Genomic DNA, 24,765 nt, shown 5'->3' with positions numbered 1-24,765 from the left:
GAGCTTCTCTGGGCAACCTGATCCAGTGTCCCAGAAAAAAAATTCTTCCTTATATCCAATTTAAACCTACCCTCTTTCAGTTTAAAACTGTTGTCCCTTGGCATGTCACTACAGGCCCTGGTAAAAAGTCCTTCTATGTCTTTCTCATGAGCCCCCTTTATATATTGAAAGGCTGCTATAAGGTCTCCCCGAAGCCTTCTCTTCTCCAGGCTCAATAACCCCAACTCTCTCAGCCTTTCTTCACAGCAGAGGTGTTCCACCCCCCTGATCATTTTCGTGGCCTCCTCTGGACCCGCTCCAACAGGTCCACGTCTGTCCTGTGCTGAGGACTCCAGAGCTGGACGCAGCACTGCAGGGGGGGTCTCATCGGAGCAGAGCAGAGGGGCAGAATCCCCTCCCTCGACCTGCTGGCCACGCTGCTGGTGATGCAGCCCAGGGTACAGTTGGCCTTCTGGGCTGCGAGCGCACATTGCCAGCTCATGTCCAGCTTTTCATCCACCAGTACCCCCAAGTCCTTCTCGGCAGGGCTGCTCTCAACCTCTCATCACCCAGTCTACGCTGACCCTGGGGATTGCCCAATACTTGTTGCAGCCTAATGTAGACCTCTCGAGGAAGGGGAGATGGCTCCTTTCCTGAGAGTAACTGCACAGGCTGAGCTGGGAGAAGATTTGGGAGGGCAAATGAATCTCGACAAGGTGTGAAAGATACAGGATGAGCCTGCAGCAGGAGTGCAGACAGGGAGAGGAGGAGCAGGGGTTTTCTGCAGCCAAGAGCAGACCCAAAGCCAAACTTCAGAGGCAAGGGAGAGAAGGAGGCTTCCCACGGACCCTGAAGAGACCTGGCAACCCCAGTGGTGCTGGCTGGGGGTGGACTGGGGGAAAGGACCCACTCTTCATGAACACAGCTGACAGGGGACCTATTTAATGAAACTTTTGAAAATCAGATTCGCACAGCAGCTTTGCAGTTCCTCTGCTGAGAGTCACCCTGTTGCAGATTATTTTTTTGTACTCTAGTAAAATCCAGCCGGAGGGACTGGAAGTATCTGGTATTTTTTTGGCATGAGAGAGGCCTTTTTACTTTAAAAACATTCCACTTCAGTGAACTGGCTGGCTAAGGATCCTGTCACACCACGTTTCTGTCACATCATAACACCGCTTTCAATGTCAGCTCGTATCGAATGACAGGGTGGGTTTTTCAGAGAGAGCAAGGGCTGTTTTCACTTTCAGATTCTGCTGCTGTAAGCACATATTTCACTCCAAAGGACACTACTGACACATCTCATGTCTCCAGCTGCAGTGCAGACTGAACATATAACTAATCTGTATTTCCTTCAGAGAAAGCTGTGCAGACAAAGCAGGACCTGCTAGTCCAGTCAGAATCCATTAGCAACAAAGATTACATATTTCAATGTTTGCTCTGTTGTTTTGACTGCGGGAACAAGGAGAAACAGTTCTTAATTACTATTAATCCCTTGCATGCATTATTAACAGACTATTTTGTTCAAATAGTTGGAGCCTGCAGTGTTTTACAAGCTCCATGTACAAAGTATTCATCTTTGCTAATGATAATGAAAAACTTTGGTATTTATTGTTTTGGTAGGAGAATCTTTCTCAGGCAAGGCAGCCCACCTTATGAGGGAAATAAAAACTAAAAATGTAATTCAGTTTTCAAGCTGTAATAAAAAGCTGTGATTAAAAAAAAAAAAAAAGATTTATCCCAGATATGGAAACTAGAAGAGAATCAGGCTCAAAGCTATTAGAAACCATGAATTCAGTACCAGTGAAATGTAACTATATTATGGAATCCCCCAGTATCTGCGAGGAAGGGTGATATTACACAGTGATCTAGAACTGCTCATCAAATAAAATAATGACTAATTCCTTTAGGATTTTTATAGAATTTTTATAGACAATTTTGTTATCAGAAGCGCCATGCTATCCCAGGACAAATGTCAGCCAGGTAGACCTAAGACACAGTGGTAACACTCATGTCAAGGATGCAAAGAAACTCCTTTCATTGAGCCTTACTCTGCAGTGAAAAATCAACATCAAAAGCAAGCAGCTTAATTCATTAGTTATTAACAAAAACATGTCAGGGAAGTTGAGCACACTCTCGAGCATTGCTCTGAAAGCAAAATATGAGACCGCTGGGAAAACTTTGGTTTTTTAACATGAGGGGTTTTTTTTCAGATGTTTTTCAAATCATTGAGCTTGAGGGAAAGGTGAATTAATAGGCATAGCTTCTGTTTCTGCCAGAAATCTTTGCATGACCTAATTATCCAATTATGAAAGTGTGGATGTAGGGTGAGAATGTGCCTGAAACTGCTTTTCCTTTTACAAAGGCTATAAGGGTCATTATTATAATCTAGTCTGAGCAGCACAACACAGGATACAAAAATGTCACCCAATCAACTACCTGCTGCCGGAAAGGCACAGATGTCCAGTCCAATTTATTTGGTGATCGAGAAGAACGAGCATCCACACTGGTGCCACGGGGGCTATTCTGGTTCTCAGTAAACAGCCCCTGGACAGGCTGTTTCACCATCCAGAGCAAGCATTGCAGGCTATAAAAATTCTTTGAAGGCTTTCCCAGACGAGTTATTTAGGAAGGGTGTGATGAATTGTAGCAGTTCCTGAAAATTTTCCTGGGGTAACAGTAAAGAAAGATGGATTTATAGCATATATCGCATACCCAGGAAATCTTTTCCATGCGTAACCTGAAATGACTGCAACTGAAAAAGCCAGAGAACATCACCAAGAGCAAACAGACAGTGTAAGTAAGCGGGCAAGCTAGAAGTAGGTTGGGGTGCTGGGGATGCGAAGGTATCTGCTGTGATCTTTGAGAGAAATAGCCCTGGGGGAAAAGCTAATTCCAGGACATAAAGTAGCAGATGGTATGGCTACATTGCACTTTGGTAGCCTTTTGTTTATAGAACAATGCTCACTGCGGGTCAGATTAAACTCTGGTTTTAAGCCAGGTTTTTATGGCATTGCGAGAAATGGATCAGTCAATATAGAAAAACGTCTGGATATGTAAAGAAGTGAAAGCAAGATGCTATAAAGGAGTGGCAATGGACTTGCCTCATGACTGTCTCTGAATAGCGGTGTAGAGAAAGGTGGTGACACGGAAAAAAACATTTCAGAGCTGGAACACAAAAGGGTTTATGCACTTCTTCAGTGGCCTTCAGAAATTCAAGCTGAATCTAACTTACATATAAAACACATAGGAATGGCAGCAAACTCTCTGCCTGCTATTTAGCCCCATTTAATCTCCCTTTGATTTGCCGAAATCATGTTAAGGGACATTGGTGTAGGTCAAAATATGACTCACTCTGTGTCAGGGCTGAGAATGAGATCAGTTGCTGAAGACTACATTTAAAAAACCAAAAGGGAGTAAAGGGAAAATTCACAAGACCACTACAAATGTTAAAAGTGAGATGAAGCCCTCGCCAAGGAACCTATCAAAAATAATGAAACTGTTCTCAGCACCATTCTTATTAGAAATCAGGGTAAAAGGATCTTTCACTGGAAGTCCTGAGGATAGTTGAGATGAGGCAGGACATAGGGTTGGCAGAATTTGCAGTAAATATCTGGTGCTTCCCATTACAAAAATATAAAATTGGCATTTGGGATCAACTTCTTACATTGCTTTAAAGGATTTAGATGAGATAGGGCTGTACTTACCTTAGACTGCCTATGAATTCAAAAGAGGGAGAGGTGGGGGCATTTCCAGAAAACAGTCGAGCTCTCAGGTAAGATGCATAGCCATTTTCAGTAACTATGGAGAAAGATTACAGTGCCTCAAGTCCTAATTTATACATATGGGGTTTTAGGTAGATGGAATAAACCAGAGCCTACCCACCCAGTCCTCTTTGATTTCTTCACTCATATCAATGGGAGACCTCACTGGACTGGATCCTCTGAAGGATCAGTAGTTAATTAATTTTCTTTCCAACAAAGAGGATATTTTAAAAAACAGGCTTTCACAAAAAGCAAGCTCGAGTGAAACAGGGATATCTATAAACAGAGGTGTCAACCCACAGTTACAGGAAGCCACTGGACAGATTGACTTTGAATTAAAAAAATCATTAAATTGAAGTCAGTAAGTATCAATTAAACTGCCTTAGAGACTACTGATGAAAACTGGGTCTTCACACCTAGAGAAAAGTAAAGTGCATAAGGAATTACAACCTCTCTAGCTTCATGATCAAACCCTGGTCTACTTTTGACACAAAGCCAATTGCCTGGGCGCTCTGCCGGTGGGGTTGCTTTCCCGAGAGAGAGATTGCTGTTGTCGAAGAATTAAATGGATGTGAGAATGGCCTTGTACAAGGTAAACTGAGACTCCATTGTTGCCCTAAAGATACTAAATAATCAGATCCTTTGAAGTGTAAAAACCAGAAAGATTTTCACAACTGATACTTTTGTCTTGGTGTCTTTGGAAAATTGTCACTGTTCTTTCTCCTAAAGGATGTTTGGGATGCCCGACAAAAGCGAGTGTAGCCACTTCAGGTTTGCAAATAGCATGTTATATACTACCGCAAAAAGGCTTTATGAGCTTAAATGTTACAATCACATCAAAGAAATAAAGGCCTACCTTTATCCTTGTCTTAGATCAGAAAGGAAATATAAACAAGGCCAAGAACATGTATTTGAGCACAGGAATCTGTAGAAGAGTCAGGAACAGCCCTCAGACCACCCAATGCTTGGTCTCCCCCTTACCTGCAAGACGATCCATTGAATTTGCCAGATTATTTTCTTTTCTGGTTCATTACTAATCAGATAACTTTCCTGAGTGATATTTAGAAAAATTTTTTCGTGTTTACATTGCAACTTTCTCATTCTAATTGTTAAGCCGCTACGCTGAAACCAAATAGGTGCAGCATTCTTTTAAACAATCCCTTCTGTATTAAAGGGCATTTACAGTTCACAATCTTTGTTTTCAGCTCCAGATTCTAGATACCAGAATAGATTGATATCGATACAGCACACCGTAGATAACACTAGAGGTCCGATTCCACAGCCAGGAGATCCACTCAGTGGAAAAGTTTGTAAAAGAACAGTGCCTCTCCCCAAACAAAAAATCCAGAGCACACCTTTAATTTTCTTTTCCTCCGTGCAAACACCAATAATTGGTAACAAAAGCCAAACAAAAATTTAGCTAAACTACGTCAAAGTAGTGTTGGGAACTGACCTTTCCAAGCCACAAATCAATAGGCAAGTCAGAGTTCATCTCATAATGGCAACCCAGGCTCAGAGCACACCAGTGACATGATAAAGTGTCTTAGGACTTGTTCACCTGACACGAGGCAGTATCTCCAGCAAATATTTATTTTAGCAATATGGGACAGTACTTCCTGGTGTGTTGCCTCAGAACTGTTCAGTGAGTGGGAGTACCATCCTCGCATGATAAGAAAAGAATGGCTACAGGCTGAAACCAGCTGAGCCCTGGCCCAACTGGCTCAGCTGAACGCTGGTTCTCCTGGGGTTACCCTATTGAAGTGGATGCTGGTGTAAAGAATTCACGCAAAAGGAAGAAAGAGTACTTGGAGCAATGCCACTGATTTTTCTTGAGTTACGCCAGGGAAATATTTGACTTGCAGAGACTAGTCACTAACTGGAAGAAGCGGCCTGGGGCTACAGATGAAGGCTTGACCGTGCACACGTGAGAAGCAGCCACGCAACAGCGGCAGCAGGATCATGGTCAAGTAAAACGTTCACGAGGAAGCTTTTCCTGGAAGAGCCGCCTGTGTCCAACTTTGCCAGTTCTGGTGGGGGGCTTGCGACAACAGCCTAAAGAAGGACACGCAGACTTTAGCTGCAGTCCAGCTTTCTCCGTGCAAGCAGCAATGCTGCTGCATGCAGAGGCAGAGCCACTCAGCAAGAAGGGCCAGCTTGCAAGTGGGTCATTACATCTATTTTCTTCCCCTGTAACCCTTTCCCAAGATGAAGCAGCAGAGATTTTTGTTTCTGTGCATTTGTGCGTGTGTGGATGGAGAGGGAGATGTTTGACCCATTGACTGTCTCTGAGCTGAGGCAGCTGAAAGTTCTCATTAAAGGGGCTTTGCCTTGCTGGCTGCATCTCAGCTAAGCAGGACTCTGCACCTGTGAACAGAGGACCAATGAGTTCACTTTAATACCCAGCCATCAGAACTGTAAATGGTATTGCACAGGCCAGTTAGATGCTGGACTGAGTGAGTAAATGAAGTGCCAGGTGTAACTGGGAATGGAGAATCATGTGAGGTTTCACGTGATCCTTTGTTCAAAAGCACTCTGGAGATGGGAATATGCCGTTGGTTCCAGCATTTCACTTGCCTGAAAAGCAAAATGCATGCCAAAAATGAACAGGAAAGTATACCTTTAAATCAATGCCATTCTCAGTTTCTGTATAAAGTCTCATCATCTCTAAAACACACAGGAGAACAGAAATGTAAGTACACCTGGTAAGATTAGATTGTGTTTTATGCCCTTCTCCTACCTGAAGATAATGCAGAGATGGGAAAGGTTTCTGATCGTGTTCTGGCTAAGCCATCCTGCTGCGAATGATTGATTTGCAGGGTTTACTGGAGGTATCTGACTACTTACAGAGTCTGTTTACTCTTCTGATGACAAAAGCACTCAAGAATGATTTCTTCCCCCTCAGGGAAAGGCAAGGAGGAAAGAAAGGAATGTCCTTTTTTGCTGCTGTTCTTTGCATTGTAAAAGCATGCATGCACCTGATTTGTATCAGCAAGAACGTTTTCTGGGCTAATGTGAAATTTATACATGAGCCTCACTGTCAAGCAATTGCAACACATGCCTTCCAAGGGAGTTGCATTGCACTGACAGTTAGCTGAATTATTTGGAGATTCCTATCATTTGTAATCAAGCAAACTGGTCCACTGACTAGTGCAGAGGCTGGGAATGGGAGCGTTAGGTTCAATTCGATGATCCTTATGGGTCCCTTCCAACTTGAGATCTTCTATGATTCTATGATTGTATAATTCAGTACTTCAGCACAAACACCTTATTGGATTTTGTTGTCCGTGTTTCCCAAAGATACCTGCAGTGCGCCTATTCCCACTGTGATCGTTAGGTACACTCAGCATCTCTTTTATTGTTTGCAAGGAAAGAGAATAAAAACAAAGGATGAAGTTCGCCTCCTCTGACTTCAGCTGTCTAAGCCAGCTACCCTGGCTCTCAAAATACCCAGTGCTGAGAAACTCATAACTTCCAAGGACTCTTACACCAGTCTTAAGCTGAGACAAATCATTCCAGAAAGGGGCTGGAGAACGGGTTAATTAAAACAATTTGAGCTGAACCCTGCAGAAGCATAACACAGACTGCCCTACTGCATCACAGTGACAACCCAATAGGCATGGGACTCTCAGGTGAGAGCGGAGAAAAACATGTACCATTCAACTCCGGTGCCTATTCAAAGTGAAGGATTCCCAGAATTTTAAGATCAGTAACACCATAATGAAACAATATACATGAAAGTAACCTGACATCAGCTGAAATGATTTGTTATGAAAAAGAATTAAATGAAAGATTACTTGGGGCTCAATAGCTGTAGCATTTTAAAATGGAAAGCTAAAGGTTAATGCACTTCATATCTACTTGGTCAGTTCAAAAGCATTCCCTTCAAAACAATTCCCAAAAGCCCCCACACAGAGGAGGAGAAGTACACGTAACTACACTGTTCCTGACCCACCGGGTCTCTTTGATGGACACGTCTGGCCCATGTACTTAAAATACAGGAAAGAAATGGAGGACAGCGGCATTGATGTTGTTTATTTAGATGCAGGACACTGCACTCTAAGAAAGTGACAGTCCTCAGTTCTCTTTCAGGTCACAAAAGACTTAATTGCTCAAGTAGCAGAAGCATCTGCCTTCCTTGCGTACTCTGAAGGTATTGTTGGACCATTTTGATCCCTGTCCACATAAGATACTGTCACCAGTACCATCGGATGTGCTAGCTGGGAGTCAATCATTTATAACAGAAATCATAGTCGTGTAACCAGGAGTGAGACTGAACATCAGTCTCTCACCTGACACACGGCTCAGAGTTTGATGTTGGCAAATAATGAAGAACACTAGTGAGATAAGGACTCACAATACGGGTGCAAATATAGTAATTCTGTAGTGTATATGTAAAACATGTTTTTGCACTCCTGGTGTAGTGCTCACTGTCCAGAAAGAAGAAAGCAACTTGCTTTCCTCCAGTGACCCAGAGTCACAGCCAAAGTAGGTTCAGGACCACTGGGGAGAAGGCGGCAAATGTGCCCCTGACCCGAGTCCTGCCTCCGACTGAACCGCAGCTGTGGAAGTGATGACTGTTTCCCTTCCAAGAGAAATGAAGTGATGCGTGTGGTTGTGGTTTTACAATGTGCACTTTCTTCAGGCAGGGCTTTTGGAAGGCATCAGCTGTCTCTAGAGTGTCTTGGAATAACCATGGTTTATACACGACTACGGGATTAAAGACATTAGCCACCTTGCCCCATTAGCAGCACCACTGAAACAGGAGAACAAGCCCTCTTTGAAATGCAGTTTATTCTACAAACATTTAGGGTAAAATCTTCAGCTAATTTCCATAACTGCATATAATACCAGAAGGAAAAATCACAAGAGAGAAGTATGGTCATTTGAAGGTTACTCACAGCTGTTTTCTAAACCACTCACTTGCTAGGGAAGCATTAAATGGGAGCTGAAATGTTTGCTTTAGTTTATGCTCTTGTTCTCCTCTTTGGGCATTTTGTTTCCACACATCCACATTCATCTATATGCACGTATGTGAATTGGACTGTCTTATGCTCAGAGCAAACCAGTTCCACCTTCACTTCGTGACTCCTTTTTTCATGGCAGCAAATGCATTTGTGTTCCATTTCACTGGCCTCAAAGGAATACCTATAGAAATGAGATTTGCACATCAGTCTGCTGCCTGTTGTCTTCTCAAGCTGATCCGTATTTGCTGCTCCAAATGGAGGTACTTCTAAGGAGCAGAGGAGCAAAATTTCCTATCTATTTTTCTGCTTATTCATAACAGACTTTCCTCAGGACGCTACTAGCCATGCAGGGCCAGATCCTGACACCAATGGGGAAAATCCCAGTAACTTCAGTAGGTTTTGGATTACACCCATTCTGGCAAGACAGAAAGGAATAATTCATGCAGAGACCAAAGAGCAGGAAAAAACTCCACTAAACACCAGAGCTGTTCAAAAACCACATAAGGACACGTTTAAGAACAGGTAGTTAATAAATTTAGCTGATGTCTTTTCAAAGGGACCTATTTTACTAGCTAAGATAAGGCACTCCTGTCGCACCAAAGAGTCTCGTTGCTAATGACTGCTGTTCTGCGCACCCAGTTTCCCACCCAGGTCCTTTTAAACAGCAGGAAGGGGACAAACAGCTGCAGGCCATTGGCGACAAGAACCCAGGAAGACCAGGCATGGGGGAGGACAGAGAAAGGTTTGCTACTTACACAGAATAGGTACTGCACGTCCCTTCACAAAAGGGCACCGGGACCGGAGCAGCTGACTTACAGTTGTCACGGACGATATACTGCTCTTTCACATTGCGTTTGCATTTATGCGGCAGGTCGATACCTTGGAGGAGAACACTTCTGTTAGCCTTCTTCAGACTGGGGAGTAAATGTTTTGAAAGGTATCTGCTAGGAAACCAAGGGCAGATCATCCTACTAAAACTTTTTGCTGTTCAAATGCATAACCAAAAAAACAAATGAGAGTGCGAAGAGGCACTAATTCAGCAAAGCAATTTCCTGCCGGTCAAGGCACTTTCTATTTGTGGACTATCTTAAATGAAGACTTATGTATAAGTTCATGTAAAGATACTGTTGAACCAAGACCTAAAGGAGACATGAAGAGTTTGGTTTTTTTAAAATTGCTATAAATGACGTTTGTGACTCTATAACAACCCATGATTTCTGGGTGGATGCTACAGAAAAAAGACCCTTTTTTCCATGCAATTTCTAAATGAAAGAATACAGAGCATATTTTCTACAAATTTTCTTATCAGGAGTATAGTTCAAATTAACAGTATTTCAGTTATTTAAAAACACAGAAAAGGAGATCAAAGAATTTTAGTGTCCCCATTGGAAGAATGAGGCAGATTTTTAGCCTCAGCTGTGAGTGGATTTTTAACCTCAGCTGTGAGGTACAAAACAGCTCTGCTGCTGCAAGAACAGCCTTCAGTCTGTAGAAACTGCAGACTCTCAGTGCATGCAGAAACAGGACTACAAGCAGGGGAGAACCTAACAGCATTGGAATAGGAAATCAGTGATTTAATGCACTCACATGTCTTACAACAGCCATCTGAAGTCACATCCACTGTCCCCTGTATTGAAAGGAAACGTAACCAGAACACTTCCGATGCACATATTGCTAAGCAGCTAGTAGCAACGATGAGAGTTCAGGTATATTCCCTCATCTCTAACCAACATAGATTCCTCATCAGACCTATTTGTGTACCAATTATATATAAAACTACTTTAAAAAAATCAGCAAGGAAAAGAGTGATTTTTCTTAAAACTATATATCCTCTCACAAGCCAGGCAAGGTGTCCTGTAACACATGCCTGACCTTACGTAGGTCCTATTGCAGGCAGCACAAAAAACCCAGCCCCAGAGAGTGGCAGCTGCTCCTGGAATTGAACAGCCTGACCTGTGCATAACCCACCCCAAAAACTAATTGAAGTCGATGGCTGTCTTTGTCCCTGCTTTGGTTTTCAGTTCTGCTGCGAAACCCCACAACGCTTCTGAAAGTTACTGGACACCACTAATTGCTAAAAGCCAGGGCATGAATGATACTCCTTGCTCATTTATGTACTGCTTCTTTGCTTAGTGATGCACCATGTATTAGAAGACACTGTGTTCACCGGTTCTCCCAGGGGTCCACAGTGAGTTTCCATCTGCTTAATTGCATTTGGTAACACTGGTGTTTCTCAAGTGATGAAAAATCCCACCTTGCTATTGCCCCAATACTCTTTCAAGTTGTAGTGCTTATCCCACAACAAGTAAAATGTGCGGGTTGTTTGCAAATAGTTTTGGGACACTCCTTTCAGGGCTGAAAAAGCATATTTCCTTCAAACAAGGATGATAAGTTCAGAAAGATCAAAAAATACTGAAATGGCTTATTCAAAACAGAAAGAAAACTCCCAGACCAGCAGCAGGGCTCATTCCAGAAGGCTTTTTTTCTGGCTTTAAAATACTTACTGGGACACAGTTTGATTCTTCAAATGGCAGGCAGACCTTTACTGTGCTAGTCAAGGAAAACTGGCCCGCTGATTCAGTGCACGTGTACTGAGTACAGTTATCATATGGAACTTTATAACTCTTTCCAACCTGAATAAAAACAGAAAAAAAAAAAAACCCAACCCAATATAGTGTAGGCATAAAAATAGAATAATGCAACAGTAACACAGTTAATGAACTGGCAGAGGGACTGGGTTGTTCATATCACTCTGAAAGTGCTGAAATGTCTGGAACTCACATCTGCAAATTACATACCAAGCTCACCCACTACCAGTGCAAAATCCCTTCTGTGGCCACCTAGCCGGAAAGAATCAAAAGCTGGTGGCAGAATGAGCACGGAGGTATGAATGGAAATGCCAGAAGGTAGGTGTGTTAATGTATGTGGAATAAAATATACAAAAAAGGAAAATCATTCTTTTAAAGGATTTCAAATATTTTCTTTTTTAATAGATGGAAGAAAAGCAAAAAGTGTGAAAGAGGAGAAAAGTCTTCATAATATTAATGGATAAATGCAAAGCCTCCTCAAGGAAACATAAAAATTGTATGTTGGCACAGGAGAAGCTAGCTTGCAAGATAAATTATCAAGGAATAAAAGGAAGAAATAGAAAAGAAGCAGAACACAAGAGCTACCAGAGAGGCAATAGCATATAAGACAATAGTTACTGGTTGAGACAGCATCATTAACCGTTCACAGGAGTAACAGGCTGTAATAAAAGCAAAGAGCTAGCCTGAGGTTCAGCCCATGTCTACACAACGCCACATTCACAAGACACGATGTGTTACCTGGGTGTGTTACTAAGTCACACTTCACTACAACAGCTATTTTTTTTTTTATTTCTGCCTCAGCAAATTCAGAACTAGTGGTTGTACAGCTATATCAGCTCGCTCACACTATTATCTTGCTCTGTATCTCCAGGGCAGGATAATGACACCGTCTCCAGATTGGAGCAGCATGATGCGAAGCCAGCTCACGTATCTCTGCAAGAGCAGTATTACACAATGTCAACATCCCCTCCAAATTCTTTCTTTCTGTTGCATGAGAGGAGGAGGGGCGGTAACATGATTTCCATTCCTGCCAGGGATGCATAATTTTCAACAGAGTGGTGCCTATGAGATGCACAAAGCAGAGAGCAGCTGTATAAACACCTACATTTACTTTGGAAATACAGACATTTTTAAATCTCCTAGAGGTCTTCCCAGCCTCAAAATGATACTCGTTCAAAAAATGCTGAGGTCTTTTTGATAATTCAGTCTTGTGTGCAGAGCAAGGGAGCGCTTACCTCAATGGTCACATTGCCAAATGGAAAATTTGCCACACATGCCACTTGCTGGCACTGGCTGCAGCACTGACCCTCGTCTTCCACATAGCGGAAACCCTGTGGGAATAAAGTTTCTATTTAGCCATGTTACCTAATGTCTCATTCATGAAGCACCTTTGGATCAAAGCCACGCTGGAGATGGCGGAGGAAATGAGCCAACATTCTGGTTTTATCTCTGTTGTCTTTAGAAACCTGTTGGAACCACTTTAAGCCTGACAATCAAAGGTGACAATTTCTTTCCCTTATTGAATAGTGACTTCTGGGCACTTCAGCTACCATGAAGACGATGTCATTGGCTATTCTTCTTTGGGCTAACACCCAAGGCAGGCCAAATAAATTAATTCAGCGTATGATTACTTGCACAATCTACCCCCAGTGCTTAGTCTGATATGATTAGCTGCAAGAATTGCTGCTGTCAGACATGTGAAGATCATCCATCTGTTATTTCCTCCCCTGTGTTTTAGGTATCCATTGGTCTCTCGATGGGTGTGCGTGTGGCTGGTTTCAGGATAAAGGATAATGGTTTTATCCATTTTTAGGATTGGTGGTGGGTCTGGCCTTACCTGGGCAAGAATGGAAAAGAAACCACTCTTTGCTTACATTCAGTAACAGACTGAACAGTTTGTGTGCACTCTCAGCTCATGAGAACTGAGAAGTGTCTGGAAACATAAACCGCTGTGGAGTTTCTTTACAATCTTAATTTTTGAGCTGACAATGGGCAACACCAACAGAGCGGCACAAATGTTGTCTTTCAGCAGTCGGACTTCTCTTTAACAGGTTTGCAATCATTCTCCCTCAGGGCATCTTTCCAAGGGTGACCTCTTGAATTTGCTAGAGCAAAAATAACCAACACCCTAAAAAGGGCTTTACAAAAAATCTAACAGAAGATTATATCCTGCTGTCTTTGGGTGAGGAAGCAGTCATACTACCCCAGTTTTACAGCACACCCACTCCACAGCCGCTGTTCGTGGCGGGGGAGGCTGAGCGTGCAGCGCGGACCTGCTGGCAGGTGGTTTGGCATTTCACTGGAACACACTGGATGCGGTTGGTCCGTGTCACAACGTTCTGCTCATCTGTGCACACACAGTCCTCGCAAGAGCTTTTAGGCACCATTGCCCCAGGCTGAAAATATAGAGGAGAGAAGAGACAGGCCATGGCAAGAATTCAGTGGGTTCTAGAATAAAGATACATCCCCTGGTTTATCAAAAATGAATGCTTATGCTTGGGTTTTATTTTTGGAAGAACTTTCCTGAAATTAATACCTCCAGATCTCTAAAACGTCACACTGTCAGTATCACAAAATGAACACAAGGCTGACACTCCTAAGCGCATCAATCACGTTAAATGAGTTATTACGCTATCTCATAAATTCCATGCATCAATTTTTGCTCAGGTTGACCTAGTAATTAATCTTACAGCATCCAATGAGATTTAAAATTTGCAATCACAATTCTGACTTCTTGACTCTAAAACATAGGTAAGATCTCATTTAGTAAGCAAGCTACTGGTCTCTAGTGTTACCTATTTAGTAACATTTCCAATAGTTCAAAAGACTACTGGCAGGGAAAAAATACGGGCCGTTCTAATCCTGCTTTTTATGTGAATGTTGAAAATAACAACTTCAGAAAATTCTTACTCAGGCAGCATTAACCTGTGGAAAGAAGTGTCTGGAAGAAGACCTACCTTAAATTCAACCCCTTCAGAAACACATACACCTTTTGGTACTGTAAGAAAAAGTAAAATTAAAAGGATGTGCTAGGAATGATGTAAATAGTTACTTTACTCATCTCTGAATTGTGAGTGAGAGGAGACAAAAAGTAGAACTGAGCTTATTCACTAGCCTTAATAACCCGCACAAAAAGGGGGGGAAAAGTAACTAATACATGGTGTTAATTGTTATTCAGAAGCCCACATGTAACATCTGCTCAGGTGTTATGCATGAAGTGGGGGGTAATTCTATATCCTGGTATTTTCCATATGGAAAAATCTATTTACCTCATCTTTTTATACCCATACTTGAAATTAGTTGAGCTTTTCTTTATTGTTAACCACCTTGCTGGTAACAGAGCCAACGGGAACCTGGGTCAGGTATGTGAATCTGGAAATATAAGTTGGCAGCAGAGCTTTGGGGTGGGTTCAATGTAACCAACATTCAGTATCCGATCAATAACTAAACTCACTGAATACCAGCTGCAGAGAACCTGCACCAGTTACTCCACCTCCAAAAAAAAAAAAAAGCTCTAATTGTAAAGGCTGAGAGGGAAGGGGAGAGGCTACTGCTTATGATTTTGACTTGTTTAGAAAAAATGAAATAGTTCAAGGAATAACTAAAACACCTTAAGGAAACATGGTACTTACTACAGGAGAAGATAGGACAACAACCATCCTCAGATATAGCAACCACTGGTTGGAAGCCTAAGTCACATGCTGTTTTGTTGATAATGCAGGTTTTTATATCACATTCTGCAACAGACAACAGAGATAAAGTAAGCCAAAGCATCCCATCCAGCAGTGTTACTTGCAGACCAAAGCTTGAACATCCAAGAAATTGGGTAGAAATAGATGATTCTTGAACCACACATTTTTGGAGTTTGGGACATGTTCAGATGAAGTATATCTAAGTTTGCTCTACTGTAAAGCTCTTCCCTGGACATATACTTCTGCCTATTGTTCCTGCTTCTCTTCCCCCACTGGATGTCATCTCTAAAAAAACTAAACACCCTCATCTCAGAGAAGTGACAGAGAAACAAGTTGGGGTAAAGTTAAATGAGTCAGAGTGTGAAAAAAATGAAGAGGCAGTGAATGAGAGCCAAAGATGTAAAGGTTGGGACATGCAAGGCAAAGCACCCTGACAATGCCCACTGCTCCCTCAAGACATCCAAGGAGCCTAATGGACCACTGCCTGGCAGCATGAAGGGATGAGGAACAGAAAAACATCCCACCGTCATTGCCAGGATCCCCTGTCCTGCATCTTCCTAGAGGTGCTGGGAATGACCAGGATTAGGAGCAGGCTGATGAGGAGACCCTGTGCTGTGGTGGGCATTTGGGACTGGGAGGATGCAAATGGAAAGGTGAGGGCAAACATATATCAAGAACCTCCACAAGAGGCTTTGGGGGAGCCTGGAAGATGAGGACATCCTCCCTTACTGGATGGACCTCTGTGCAAGGATCACCCTCTTTTCTCAGAAAGGACAAGAGCCAGAGGATCCTGTGAAGCACCTGGAGATCCCAATGGTCCATGGGGGATTTTCCAACGTAAATATCTGGCAGGTCATGGCACTAGTTTAGGATACAAGCTGGACCAGAGGAGGTGTCTTCTGATAGCAAGAGCCCCTGGCATATAGATGGAAGAAATGACCACTCCAGTGTGTTTATTTGAATCTGGTACCTGTGGGGTACCAGATCTCACTTGAGGATTGCTGCTAAAGGCAAATGATGCTGCATTATGACATCTGAATTATCTACTCACCACAGACTGTCTCTGTGCAGCATGGGTCATCCAGACGTGTTTTTATTTTGCGTACAAAGCCCTCTTTAGTGCAGTTGATAGGTGGAGATTTAGCACAAGGGCGGGGGAAGCAAGAGATATTCAAGGTCACCTCATCGCAAGCACAGTATTGACAGTCGTGCTCCCAAGCCTCTCTAGGCTGTGAAAAAATAGGGATAGTAGTTCAGAGAGCAAAACCTAGACGCATTATATTAATGAATGCCTGCTGCAAGACAGTATAGGGCTGGGTTGCCCTAATTTATTACGTAGGAAAATTAGAGTTCAAATCCCAGAGGGAGGAGAAGGGAACAGTAAGAAAAAAATGCTATTCTCTGCCACATTCCTTTGCAGGTTTACGTGTTTCCAGAAAGGAAGCCTGGTAGTTCTACCAGGAAACAGTGATTCCCACAAATTGCTATTTCTGCTCTGTACCTCAAGTGATTAATAAAGTTTGGGAGTTAAAATGTGCTGTTTTCTTCCCCACTGTCATTGCAGTTTACTGGTATTTAAGCTTAGAATTAAAAGAAGAAACTCATGCAGTCATTTTTACATGGAGGTCACTGCACCCAGCTATAGCATAAAGACAGTATTTCCCTTTTTCTTACCTGTTTCACTGACCCATCTTGTGCAGTGCAACCTATAAAATGAATTATAGATTCCCTTAATGATAACCAAACCGGGGAAAACAACAGAAGCAGCAGGATAGGAATAGAAGGAGGAAGGTCTTGAAATCTGAGAAACAGCCACAAAGAGAGAACCAGAGTGCAAAGTCACAGGTTGTGTACCCGAAACATCTTTGTTCTTTTCAAAGTGGCACTTTCTGCATAAGAGCAGGCAGAACCTGCCAATCTGAAACATTTCCAGACTAACAAGAAAGGGTCAGCATCAAGGTGCCCCCCATTTCCTCTGTACCCATAACATCCCCTTTAATGTGCACTTCCAGTCAGGGTCTTATCCCCCCTTCCCATCCCACCATTTACATTATTTCTTACCACAGACAGAAACACATATGCCATCATGATCATTCAGTAGAATTTTTCCATCAGGACAGTAGCATCCCTCAACAAACACTGGTGTATTATTTCGGGAGGGGAGCGTGTCCATAACGACTTCTCTGCGCAATTAGAATATAAACAGGAACGAATGAGAAGCAGAAACGTGCCCCAGGGCAATCAGACACCTAAATCCCAGGGCAGTGTGAACTTCCAGCCTTCCTCAGCAATTTTCAAGTTATGGACTTGAAAAGTGCCTTAGGACATGACCCACCTGCTGAAGCAGGTCTTTCTTTTTGCTTCCCTGCATGGCTTGTACACCTGATCCTGAGCACAGCCAGCCTCTGTGGAGCATTACAAGGCACAGGTTAGAAAGCCCAGACCCACGCGAACCCTTCGATGCACAACGGACGAACCGCACACGCTAACGCAGCCCACCCCACGGGTCCGCACAGCCCAGGCTCCTGCCCAGCCGGGGGGTCCCGGCAGCTTCAGCAAGAGGGGATCGATGGATTCAGTGCTTGCGGCAGTACTGGTAGTGCTTACCCCTGAATCTCTGGGTCCCTCTGAGCGGGGCAAAGCACGCAGAGAGAAGCTGTGGGTTGCCATCTAGTGATGAAGCTCTAGGTAACACCAGGGCTCCTCAGCTGAGCTGCTGAGGAGAGACTACGGGCCCATTTCCCACTTGTTTTGCACCAGTTCTGGACCGGAAAAACCTTTTTTGATTTTTTCCAGATCGGGTCCAGAGCAGCTCAGGAAAGATTGAAGCCTGATGATATGGAGGAACACAAACAGGCATGTAGGTGAGGAAGGAACTTCAGCGCCAGCAGGTCTTTCCCAGGCTTACCACATTGCCCGTTCGCCTGCCTCCTCCAGTCCACGCAGACCCCGTGGAGCCCGCACAAGGCTGCGTACGTCTGCACGCTCTGGCACTGGGTGCTGGGGTGCCTCTCTGAGCACCCGCTGGCCACACACGCCTCATAGTAGGGCCGTGGGGGGACGACGCCGTGGCACTCGCTCAGGTTCCTTCGCAAAGCAAGGAGACAGACACGGCATTTCACTTCCTTGGGCTACTTCCAAGGAAGAATTCAACTCAGAACCAAACCCATCCCCACCCAAAGGAAGCTCCAAGGTAAAGTTACAATTACAAATTGCTCTGATAGGCAATATGCCCACACAGCTTAATTAAGAATGAACTTTACCTCCTATTCTTTACAATGCTTTGAAAGGAAGCAATTTTATGTTGGACTGATACCTGCAAAGAAAAGTCTCCTGCACAGCTCATAGCTATAATTCTATATGCTGACATTTTTATGTCAACATGTTTGACAATCCTATTTTAAACCACAAAATTAAAAACAGACACACACATTTGCTTACTATATTCTGACTCTGTTCCTTTTCATCCAGAGCTTTCAGATACTGAATTATAGCTAGTTCCTGGTTGGCTTCTCCAGAACAGATAGGCAGAGGGAGTGCCAAGCAGGAGACACTATTAAGGGAGGACTGATTTTGATGCAGCTGAAAAATATCTGCCAAGCTCAGGAACATTCACACATCAGTTTTTCAAGGTATGCTAGACTTCATATTTTCATGATGTCCTTTAAGAACTTCACTGAAGTCATGTAGTGAAGCACAAAATTATCTTGTGGACTTATTTTTCTGACACTTTTGGGAGTTGTCTTACCAGATGATTTTACACAGATTGGAAGGCTCACAGTGCTGATGATATTCAATCTCAGCTGGTTCTGAGACACCTGGATTACAGTGTCTGTTGGTAGGATCTGGGACTTTCCAATCTAATGCCATCTCTTTGAAGGACTCGATAACCTCACCATTCCTCTTCATAGCATCATCAGACTTCTGGTTGGTGCAGGTACCTGATAGCAATATAAAAGCAAAGTGACAGTTCGCAGACAGTTGATGCTGGTGAAGCTGCTTTTAGAGAAAACCTGGAGGCAAGTTCTACTCCTTGTCGAAGGTAACAACACGTGAGGTCCTGGATGAGTTCACAAGAACTGTTTGTAGGAAGAAAAGGCTAAAAGAAATTATTTGTTAGTTACCCATGAAAATCAGAGTTGACGTGTTGGTTGATGCACTTCTTCTGGTGGCTAAAGCAACTGAGATGGCTCTGTCTAGCCCAGGACCCTCCAGATTTTGTACTTTCCCATATTGAGTAGATATGCTCAAGAAGAAGGGCTTAGAAAGAGCCAATCTCCATCCGCCAACAGACTGTGAACAGAATGAAAGGAAGTGACTCAAAATTCTGTCTCCTGACAGTGTCTTTCTACCAAATAGAGACAAATTTGTTAAAATTTGTGAGAAATAGAAATCAGTAGAGTTGCAAGCATTTAGAGATGTTTACAAGGGGACAAGGGAAAGAAGGAGGAAAATCTATTGCATTCATTACTGTCAGCTGATGAGGACACTCACCACACAGTCCCATGGTATTGTTATAAAACTTTCTGAAAGGGAGTTTTATGTAAAATGCAAGTCGACTGTAGGAGACATAAACTTCTAATTCAGGTATTTCAACTATGACGTAAAGGCCAGAACTGGTTATCCTGATACCATTCTTGGAAATGTCTGGAACAACTTTCTTATCATTAAACAAAATCTAAAAAGAAAAGAAACAAAAGGTCTCTATGGACATCCTTCTGTTGAGTAAGGTATATGGTTTGTGCAACTGGAAAGTAGAGCAGCACAAATTCAGACCTCAGGTGCACCAAATGAAGTCTGTCAAAAGCAGTCATTTAAGCAGTTCTCTATGATTCCTTTTTAATATATTATAATTTATATTTGATTACTCATGTCAGGAAGAAAAACACAACTTTCAATTATGTAATCATTTCCCAAGTTTTTAGAATATACAAATTTTTGTTGACACAAAAGACAAAAGAGAGAGAGAGAAAGCAATGTAATTGCATTTCCTACCTATTCCAGTTTTTACAAGCTTCATCCTTTGTCGTGACAGGACATTTGGCAGTACAGTAATGTAACTACATCAAAATAATATGGTGAATTCATTTTAACACAATACTTTACCAAATTTGTTTCTTTTCCATGTTCCATTGCTTGTGTCAGAATAACAACAGAGTTGGAGTGAAAAATGAGAAGGGACATTGAACAAATTGCCCCATCAGTGGCACCACAGTAGTGGTTGTCTATGTGAATCCAGAAGTTGTGAGAGTCGGGATGAATTGACTTCACAAGGACATAGGTGCAGTTTTCTTTAAAATGATAATATGTTCCGTCAAAAGTCACATAATGTTCATTTCCCCATCCACTGCAAATACCTGGAAGACAGAGTGACAGACTTCAAGTTTGGCTTCTGAACTTCCTGGTACAAGCTGGTTTTAACTCTTTTACTTGCTTTCAGTGAGAGCTGAAATAAGCAGTTTGATAAAGAAAAATTAGCCTAGCAAGGACAATCTTATCTGCTCTTAACAGCCAATGTTTTAGATGGGACTTCTGTTCCATTACATCCTACTGAACTAATACGAACATAATATAGATCCATAATATAGACTTATCTCTCTTGAGGCCCAGATGAACGTAACATAAATTTCAGGAATCCTCCAGCTGCAGTACTTACACTGACACTCGAAGACTTCACAGCAACCAGTTTCATCGTAGTGTTTTGTGAATGGGAAGCCATTGACACAGAGTTTCAGTTGCTGAGGAGGGCAAGTCATGCTGGACAGTTTAATATTGTTTCCTTCTCCCAGGCAAGTGGCAATTTGGCAGTTTCCGAAGTTCCAGGTTTCATTAAACTATTGATGGATTGAAAAAGAAGAGGAGAGGCACATAACAAAGTAATGTAACAAAATCTTTAAAATCACACACGGCAACTATGCTCCATTCAGTTAATGGTCTAGCGTGGTGCTATTTGCTATCTTTCTCTGGAAACCAAGCAATATGAAACATGCAGCAATCAACAGAGCCTTGATATCTACTTCTGTTCTACGTCATTTTGTATAGGACTCAATATTAAGGTCCTGACCACTTCTGATGATGGGACACTGCCAGATGTGGTTTCCTAGTTTTTGTTCAGCTTAGGTAGCTCTACCCACATACAATCATTTAGATGTTTCGGGTGAACAGAATAATCTTCAACTTATTCCCTCAATTATTTGAGGGGGCTTCTGGTATACTTCTAAATCACCTAATTCAGCCACACCTACAGTCCAGCTGTAGCGGTGGTTACCAGCATCAGAGGAGAACCCCAAATCTTGGCTGCAGGCAATGCTGTAGCTGAAGAAACACATCTTCTTCTTTCAAGTCTCTCACCTTTCTGGGAGGAATGAGTCCAAAACAATCGCTCACAGGAGTCCCCGTGGAAGCAGGAACTAGGCTTGTTGCACTGGGAGCAGAGGTTGGTGGACAGGCTTCGGAGTCTGGATCACAGATCTTGAGGGCCTCAGTATGACCAATTTTACACTCTGCCCAAATGAGTTCAATCTGACACGATGCATTGCAAACGGCGTAAGCACAATGACCTGGTATATTCACTGGCAGAGAAACATTTTCTCCTGCAAGGCCAAAACCTGACTGTTAGTGCTGGACTGTGCATGAAACTGGTAACTCTCAAGGCCTACGCATCGCAGATCAGCCACGTGCTCAGCCCTGCATTTAACTAGCTGGGTCTCCCTGTACCCGATGGCCATGCTCAGCCTGTCTGCAACGCCTTGAATTCAGTGGCTGAACCGGAGCTCAACTCATCCAAATGGCGAAGGTTGAGTGAGGGCCACAGGCAGCTAATCTGAAATACTACTCTTAACTGCATTAGCGGGAACTGAAAATGAGTACAAGAGGAGAAAATACTGAATACGTCACTGAGTGCATCAGGTCTTCACAAAGACCAGGAGACAGGTGGTTCAGGAGCTACTAAGAGATGAAGAAGAGCCTTCCCTCCTCTGTTTTTGGAATATGACTGTGGATTACAAACCCATGTTCAGCAGTTGGGGATTCGGGGTTTGTGCTGGAGTCCACTGAAGTTAGCATCTGGTATAAGCTTCCTTACACCAGGGATATCCAAACCAGGACAAAGTTATAGGATATGGGAGAGTTGTAGTTCTGAAGGTGTTAACAGGTCAAAGATTTAACAACCTGTGGTAATGTGTAACTGCAGCAGGCTGAATGAGCACTTGCTGAAGCACCTTTATCTACGAGTACATCTTCCCACATCAATGGTGCAGAAAAAAATTTGCTTGGTTTCTCACCCATTTGTATCAATTGTCCCTTGTCATTGCAGAAGCAGGGAGTGGCTACCATTGACGATGGAGATGCAGATGTTACAGGTTGCATATGTGGTTCTGCAGGAAATTAAATCAATTAATATTCAAATCCTCTGCTACTTTACTTTCAAGTCCTATGGCATCTATTACATTCTCTACAATCCCCAAAAGAGGAAAAAAAATCATTTTTATACCCCCACCACATTCTGTACATGTACACACTAAACCCGTCCTCTCTGTATTTATATACACTCTCTCTACTACACTCTATACTACTAGAATAATACACACACAGTCCCACTTGTAGTTAGTTTTTTTCTATATAGAATACAATATACCGCCCTTCTACTGTCGCTTATTCATTCCAATTTAAGGTTTCTTTGAACTTTTTATTCCTGCAGGACTTCACCTGACTTTGGAGAGGTGATTTCCAGTGGCACTCCATTTTGCGTTTTAATGCCTTGTTGCAAAGCATCTGTTGGTTGAAATACAAACAAATCATTTAGACATTTTACTATGCCACCTACACCTTCTGCTTTCCACTCCTTCCTTTCCTAGCTATTACGCCATTGTACTTCTTATTTCACTTGTTAACACATTTAGTAAATACCAAACACATGGGCTCACCATCAAGTCTTTAGCTCTTCCACTCACTTGAGTAGAGAAGCTATCTTTTAATTTTCCTTTGTATAATTTGCTACCAGGATAATACACATTTTTTTCATAGAATCATAGAATCATACAGGTTGGAAAAGACCTCTAAGATCATTGTGTCCAACCGCCAACCCAACACACCATGCCCACTAAACCATGTCCCTAAGTGCCTCATCTACACGTCTTTTAAATACCTCCAGGGATGGTGACTCCACCACTTCCCTGGGCAGCCTGGTCCAAGGCCTGACCACTCTTTCAGTAAAGAAATTTCTCCTAATGTTCAATCTCCCTTGGTGTAACTTGAGGCCATTTCCTCTCGTCCTATCGCTGTTACTTGGGAGAAGAGACCAACCCCCACCTCGCTACAACCTCCTTTCAGGTAGTTGTAGAGCGCGATGAGGTCTCCTCTCAGCCTCCTCTTCTCCAGGCTAAACAACCCCAGTTCCCTCAGCCGCTCCTCATAGTCACTTATTTTTCTTTGCTATAATCATGTGGGGAAATTCCACCTTTTCTTTATTTCTTTTTACTTCCTATCTTCTGTTCATTCACATCCCTGCAACTTCCCTTTTGGGAAGGGAGTAAACTGCCAGGCAGCTTTATTTTCTTGCTCCAGTGACCCATTTGAGACTGACTTATTCCAATGCAGAAAACAGTACAATAAGAATGGTAGCGTGATATAGGTAATGAGAAGGAGAAAAACAAGATTTAGAAGTATGAAATACTGAGACTAACAACACCAGAATGCCAGCTGTGGTATGCCCAATGTTATTGTAAAAGCTGTATCGAAAAATGGCCAAATCCCTCTATTCCTTCTTTACCCCATTGACAGCAAGAAACTATAAAAATTACACTTTTGGTCCCCACCATGAGACCCACAAGCTCTGACCCCTCATTCCTGAACCTTCAACTGCCTTAAATTCTGTGCTTATCCTAGACATGCAGTGGGAGTCTTTTTCCAAGATGGAGGAATCTTATTACCATTACAGGCTTTCATAAAATCACTACCAAACCTCTTATAAATCTAGTACCTTGTGCTGGTGCGGATGGTGTTCTGCAAGGGATGAATGTTTTAATAATCACTCCATTAGGGCCGCAGACAGCATCACCGCACTCGGTCCCATATTCTTGGCTGTATACAGTTTCATTGAAGGTGTAGGTCTTTCCATTGTAGCAGCAAAGGCAATCTGAGGCACCAAAAAAGCAAATGCCATGGTAACAGGGGACACTCGTGATAGAAATACAAATGAAAAGAAAACCAAACTCTGGATTTACCCTTCTGTAGCTCATATCATCAAACATGAATGACCTGGCTGAAAAACTTTCTCAGTTTCTACTTGAGAAGTTGCACTGGGAGTCTACCTTATTTATTTAAAGTGGGTTGGATTTTTGTTGTTGCTGATGTTTCTTGGAGTCAGCATGCATAGAGGAATTACTGGCTGGTGAAAGCATCAGAACTGGCACTGTCCTCACCCAGCACAGGTGCATTCCCTCTTGGCAGGGAACGTGACTGGGATTAGTGCCTTGCGGAGTGATAAAACACTGGCTCAGAAGGTGTTGCACAGCCATTTCCACCCACTGGTGAGGAACATGCAGTGGTAAACAATTTCACTCAAATATCTGAGAAGCTTTCCAATTTTTGGAGAATGTACATTCAGGAACCCAAGGGAATACATCTATTACTGTTAGAAAATCAGCAAAACTGAAGATGTATTGTCTACTGGGTCACCCTGCATTTTAGAATGTGGTTTCTCCCAGATATGGGAATGAACTGGTGCCATACCTTAAGCAGGTATGTCCTTTAGGCACACAAACATGTCTCTCATAAGCTA

General features: G+C 42.7%; 1 protein-coding gene across 1 annotated transcript in view; it reads right to left on the bottom strand.

Moving 5' to 3' along the window:
- Positions 1-8,704: 8,704 nt before the first annotated feature.
- LOC142088443 (mucin-5B) overlaps positions 8,705-24,765 on the bottom strand; it is a 44,936-nt gene continuing 28,875 nt past the window's right edge. The window contains exons 28-48 of the mRNA XM_075163825.1: positions 23,965-24,120; positions 22,692-22,757; positions 22,268-22,360; positions 21,336-21,577; positions 20,641-20,818; positions 20,091-20,341; positions 19,479-19,662; positions 18,733-18,925; positions 17,893-18,071; positions 17,320-17,389; positions 17,046-17,167; positions 16,659-16,690; positions 16,036-16,213; positions 14,925-15,029; positions 14,250-14,290; positions 13,566-13,688; positions 12,528-12,623; positions 11,209-11,337; positions 10,292-10,331; positions 9,460-9,583; positions 8,705-8,885 (exon numbers count right to left, since the gene is read on the bottom strand). Of these exons, the coding sequence (XP_075019926.1) occupies positions 8,705-8,885; positions 9,460-9,583; positions 10,292-10,331; positions 11,209-11,337; positions 12,528-12,623; positions 13,566-13,688; positions 14,250-14,290; positions 14,925-15,029; positions 16,036-16,213; positions 16,659-16,690; positions 17,046-17,167; positions 17,320-17,389; positions 17,893-18,071; positions 18,733-18,925; positions 19,479-19,662; positions 20,091-20,341; positions 20,641-20,818; positions 21,336-21,577; positions 22,268-22,360; positions 22,692-22,757; positions 23,965-24,120 (2,783 nt within the window). The remainder of the gene's footprint in view (positions 8,886-9,459; positions 9,584-10,291; positions 10,332-11,208; positions 11,338-12,527; positions 12,624-13,565; positions 13,689-14,249; positions 14,291-14,924; positions 15,030-16,035; positions 16,214-16,658; positions 16,691-17,045; positions 17,168-17,319; positions 17,390-17,892; positions 18,072-18,732; positions 18,926-19,478; positions 19,663-20,090; positions 20,342-20,640; positions 20,819-21,335; positions 21,578-22,267; positions 22,361-22,691; positions 22,758-23,964; positions 24,121-24,765) is intronic.

The sequence above is a fragment of the Calonectris borealis genome, chromosome 14 (assembly GCF_964195595.1).
Source record: "Calonectris borealis chromosome 14, bCalBor7.hap1.2, whole genome shotgun sequence".
NCBI classification, from domain to species: Eukaryota; Metazoa; Chordata; class Aves; order Procellariiformes; family Procellariidae; genus Calonectris; species Calonectris borealis.
The sequence above is the reverse complement of the archived record's forward strand: the minus strand, read 5'-3'. Positions and strand labels throughout refer to the sequence as shown.